Raw genomic sequence first — 5,664 nt, 5'->3', positions numbered from 1 at the left:
AGATTTTAAGCTATCATTCTGGATCAGAAAAAAAGGGTCTGTCGAACACGCTTTCTTTCACTGGTATTCATGATCAAGTTTTTTTTTTTTTTTTTTTAGAAAAAATGTTCACACAATTAAAAACACATCTCACATCAGTGACATATAACAGAGCTTCATCATATCAGTCTGGTGGTCAAGTCTTTTTCAGTAGGATTCGACCGGAGATACTCATCTCTTTTGTTTTCTAGCTTTGATAGACAGTGTAGAAAGGCCAACATTGTAACGCATACCAGGCTTATGACGTGGGTGTCTTTAGTCAGCTGTGATTAACCCATCCCCCCGAACCAGGACCTGTCCAATCAGTGGGGCCCACAGTCAGCAGGAAGAATGCCGACTGGCAGCCTTGAGTGTCAATCAGTCGGCTCTGCCCCGGTCATGTGTCGATGATCTCCTGGGCGGGTGTGGGTTCGTGTGGCAGACTGGTGGCGTTGGGCAGCGCCTGGCCGTGCGGCACTGAGTTCTGTTGAAGCTCCAGAGCTATGCCAGCGGCGCCCGGCGGCGGAAGCTCCTTCACCTGCCGCCGGTACTCCAGGAAGGTGCAGGCCTTGGTGGCGATGGCCACCACGTTCTTGCCCACGAAGATGGTGGAGACGCGGCTGTCCTGGAACAGCACCATGTTGACGCCGCGGATCAGGATGGTCACCACGTTGATGGTGACCAGGCTCAGCACCGGGTAGAGCATCATCTTCTGCGGCGACACCTGCTCGCCCTGGACGCTGATCTCGCTCAGCGACACGCACGGCAGGATGAGCAGCAGGATGTAGCAGTAGAAGAACATCAGGCCCTCGGCCCAGATAGGCAGGCCCGTCCGCTGCGGCTCCCACAGGTTGGCCTGGATGTCCAGCAGGTCCAGCAGGTCCAGGGCCACCCAGAAGAGACGGCCGCGCATGTCCTCCTTCTTGCGGAAGGTGCGGACGTACTCCATGCTGTCCAGCGCCACCAGGATCAGGTAGAGCCCCGGCACGCAGATGGAGAGCAGCAGCGTGAGCGCCTTGCGCGCCACCACCTCCAGGCTCTTGCGGTCGGCCTTGCAGTTCTGGAACACGAAGTAGAGCTTGATCTCCAGCACGAAGATGTAGAGGAACCAGAGGATCATGGCGTAGCCGCGGCGGGCCGTCCGCACCTCGGCGCCCACCCACACCGCCACGTAGCGGAGCACGATCAGGAAGCAGAAGTCGCCCACCAGCACGATGATGCAGACGCCGATCTTGCGCGGCCCCTGGTTCTGCTCCACCAGGTAGGCGTCCATGAAGGCCATGCTGGTCATGATGACGATGGTGGTGAGACACACGTGGCGCTTGTCGGGAGGTGGCAACACCATGGCGATGGGCCACCCGACCACGTGACGACGACGACGACGACGACGACAACCCTGGCACCAAGGTCAGCTATAGCGCTAGCGTGTAGCGTCTTAGTCTACGCACTTTGTTTTTTTTTTTTTTTCCTGTACTTTCTTGATCAGTCAAATTTCAAGGCCGGCCTTCAGACGAGTCGAGGCAACACGTCTCTCAGTTTGAAATATGTTCTCTCTCAATAATGCCTCTTAATGCTGCGGCATAAGCATTACATCCATCAGAGTTGGAGATAGAAATGGCGTAAGATAGACAGAGAAAGAGAGTAGCTGCTCAGTGACGGAGTTGTTCTGTTTTGGCAGACTGGGTGACCGACGGAGTCCCTCGACGCATCAGTCAACGCAGTTCCATTGATCTCTACAGGACGGCTGAACTATGAGGCAGCCTTTTCACCTGGCTCCTGTTGCTAAGCTGTCATGATCTAGCTTATAGACCGTGCGGCGCTACGGTGAAGATGAGGCTACTATATCTTTCAGATCTGGGTGCCTTGTCTGTAGGAGTTAGTGTCGGCCGTCTGAGGAATTGCTCGCTGAGGGTGAGCGGTTCGACTGCAAGTTTTTTGGGTCATGTGAGGGGAAACAAAGTGAAGGAGATAAATAAAGGAGAAAAAGCAAGGTTGGGTAGAGGGAGGTGGCGGAGGAGGAGGTGCTGCGGCAGCGGCGGCGGCGCAGGAGGAGTGCGGAGGCGCGAGGAGGAGGAGTTTCGGAGCCATTAATCACTCGGACGCGGGGTCAGTGGCCGAAGAAGCCCCCATGCCCGGCAAACGCTCCCCGTGGGGAGGCTTTGCCGCGGGGCCTCAGATGCATCGTCTTTGCCACTCAGCCATGATCCACAGCCTGGAGAGAGAGAGAGAGAGAGAGAGAGAGAGAAAGAGAGAGACAGAAAGAGAGGGAGGAAGAGGAAAAAAAAGAGAAAGGAGAGAAAGCGTTAGTGATTTAGAGCAATAGGGGAAAAGGACTTGGAGGAAAGAGAAGAAACAAATAGACAATTGTCAGCGTAAAAAAGGGTTATAAATTATGAGCTGTTGTCAAAGGCCGACGTTGTACCAGCAGATCCCTGTCCTTCTCCTTCATCTCCCCCCTACTCTTCCTCCTCTTCCTTATCACTGCACCCTGATCACAACTGGACAGAACCTGCCGGTGGGTCATTGTTATTGCGCCTCCTGCCTGACCCACATTTTCCGTGTAATCCTTCTGTTCCCGCTTGTGGGACCACGGTCACTCAGATAGTACTTTTTTTTTTCTCTCCCCGGTCTCTGAAAGTGGTGTGTGGTAATTCAGCTGGAACACTAACGCTCACAGTGAGGTGACAAGACTTAACACAGAGTGTCTTGCTTTAATGTTTTAAAAGCAGCAGCAGATGTTGAGAGTGCCAAGGGGAGGCTCAGTAGGTCACGGAGGAGAACACTCCTAACGTGAGTTAAACCTAACAGTGTCTCCCCCCAAGATGAGGTTTGCCAAGGCATTTGGTGTAAGCCGCTTACACACTTAGAACAGAGTTATTTGGCTAACCCTTCTTGGCAAAGTGCTAAAAAAGTTTAAGTTTGAACTTTCAAACTGACATGGAAACGAGAATATAGTAACGTCATCAACGTATATAATTCATTTCAGCCCGCAAGAGCTTAATGGGTCATCCCTATGTGAAAGTTCTGGAAGACTTATAGATTTCTCGACCTTCTTAGGAGTGTAGCGCGTGCCTTGCCAGCAGTATGAATATTTAAGTGGATTAATGAATATTTGAAATGGTAAATCAGAAATTCTGATGCTCTTCGCCAGTGATAAAACAGTCTTAGCAGCTTCTGATGATTATTTGTTTTAAAAAAGCAGCATACATGTGTTCTAGCTGTGGTCTTTGTGGTGGAATTCTACATATGCTGTCTTCATATGCTATCCTCTTCAAAAGGTATGCATACTCTTTTGCATAAATATGTTCTTTGTTTTTCGACTTAATGCCTCATTAAATGTTTAAACCCTGTACCCATAAAAATAACACAGGCATGTTTGGTCAATGAAGTATGAAGAACATGCCATGCTGTTTGAAGTTTGAATTCATGTACATGTAATCTGTAGATCAGATTATTATACTGTATGCAGGCACATTGTGCTCAACGCTACATATGAATGAATGAATTGTTGCCACTGCAGTAGCTAAAGTAGAGGAACAAATAATGGAGCTCCCTTCTCTCTCTAAACAGTCTACAAAACTCCCTGTTTTTCAGGCTCTTGGATGGATATGTGGGTCCAGATAAATCCATCAGGCGAAGCCTTTTGGGCGCTTGTCCAAGGAGCTGCATTTGAAGGTCTCGGGCACTCTGACCTGTATGGAATTTTACACGCGGTAATCGCCTGAGGAGGTCACACATCGCCTCCGCTGTCTGACACCGGGTCATGACTCGGCCAGACGTGCGCCGCATTATTAGGTCTGCCGTTAACGCTCCGGGCCAAAACGCCAGAGCGCTGCCGCTGAGGGCACAGTCAGAACGGGACGCGTTGGATGATGAACACTAATGAGCAGGGGGCTGCCCTGGCGACCCACAGAACTTGCGGCGGTTAGCATAGCACAGGAGGAACACGGCCAGGCCGCATGTACAGTACGGGCCATAAACAACCGCAGCGATTCATAGATTAGGCTGGTTAGCTCTGTCAATAAAAACATGGCTCCTTGCATTGCCTGGCCTGCATATGGGGCTAAGAAAGACAAAGGGCATTCATGGAATCTCACTGTGATCTGAGTGTCTCCTCCATAATGGGATATGCGCCGGTGGTGACCCACATAATTGATTATCTGGCAGTGAGGCAGTGGTGCCATCCCCAGTGTTCGCCAGTCTGTTAAGTCGCAGGCTCCCTGCCCAGATGAGAACAAATAGTAGAATGACTAAGTGGTGGATAACAGGTAGCTGCTGTTTTGCCCGAGTTCTACTTTGTGCCTTTTATGTCTTTTAATTATACTTTTAATTCTTTTCACTATTCTTTGTAGGCCTACTTTAGCTAAAACATTTGTAGCTATGTCCCTTTTTATGTTTTTATGCTTTAAATGTCATTAAAATAGATATGCTTTCATAGGAAAGCTAAGTAGCTGTCTGAAGAATTTGATTGGCCTGATTTTTTAAAAAAAATAAATAAAATGTGGTGTCAAATGGAAGCATTTCTAATTCCACACAGACTTTTTCTCTTGGCCATAACGGTGATGGCTGTTACAATCGTGAATTTGAGGGAGGGAAGAGAAGAAAAATGAGCCAAATAAATCACGCAAATGATCGCGCTAATAGAGTGGAAGTGCTCTGAGAGTCCCATACTAGTTATATGCCATCTCTGAAACCAGCTGTTGTTAACACTAAGACAAAATGGCACATCAGACAGGCAGTCAGTCAATCACGCAGTTTTCACATCCTGCCAGATTTGATGATCACACAGAGAGAGACAGAGAGAGAGAGAGAGAGAAGGGAAGATCCATGGACAGAATCCAGATGAGCCCTTTCATGAAGTCACAATTGCTGAAAATCTAATTACCTACTGCATACTGTTTGTGACAGCATTCATTGTGAAGATCAAGGTCTTCACAGGTAAAACAGAATTAATTTACTTGTTCATTTTTCTAACTGGCAGGTTACTTATTTATCACCTGACTTTGTGCCACATACAGTAGGTTGACAAAGACAAACTGTAACAGTATACTGTAGGTGCAAGACTTGAATATAGTAGGTCTGCCATTTTTACACAGTCAAAGCTAACATAATAAAACTTTCCTTGTAATGATCAGATCTATGTCAGTTAAATGCATGCCACCTGTACTGTCAGCATCTTGAATAAAAGCTCAAAAGCTTGTCTGACAGGAAAGAATGTCCCTGAGAGAAGAACGAACATGGCATAGAACTAATACATCCACAAGTGTGGTGTGATGGTAGCTCACACAGCCCAAACACACAACTCATCATGAAGGCCTACAGTAGTATCAAATGCTGGTGAAATGACACAAGAAAGTGGTGGTGTGTGTGTGCACACGCGTGCGTGTGTGGGGGTGGGGGGGTCTGTCTGTGTAAGTATAGAGTCAAGGACAGGCTGTCACATCAACCTGTGAAACTGGCTTGACATTGTCAAAGGCTATTTCCCCCCAGGTCCCTCAGCCCCACTGAGCCTTGCTATAGCTGACAGACCCCAGGGAGCTCTCCTGATGGCTGAGGAGGCTTGTGGTCTAAGGTGGGGGAAATTCTTGAGCTGTGGGTGAAAAAAGTGCCCCTCCACACGTACAGTACACACTCTCTTCTTCCTTT

General features: G+C 48.6%; 1 protein-coding gene across 1 annotated transcript; it reads right to left on the bottom strand.

Moving 5' to 3' along the window:
• Positions 1 to 298: 298 nt before the first annotated feature.
• On the bottom strand, positions 299 to 1,363 carry LOC134097263 (transmembrane protein 121-like). Its single transcript, XM_062550109.1, has one exon. The coding sequence runs from the start codon at positions 1,361 to 1,363 to the stop codon at positions 416 to 418; it is 948 nt and encodes a 315-aa protein (XP_062406093.1). The 3' UTR covers positions 299 to 415.
• Positions 1,364 to 5,664: the final 4,301 nt, after the last annotated feature.

This window comes from Sardina pilchardus, chromosome 12 (genome assembly GCF_963854185.1).
Source record: "Sardina pilchardus chromosome 12, fSarPil1.1, whole genome shotgun sequence".
Classification (NCBI taxonomy): Eukaryota; Metazoa; Chordata; class Actinopteri; order Clupeiformes; family Clupeidae; genus Sardina; species Sardina pilchardus.
Note: the sequence above shows the minus strand (reverse complement) of the source record. Positions and strands in the feature narration are given on the sequence as shown.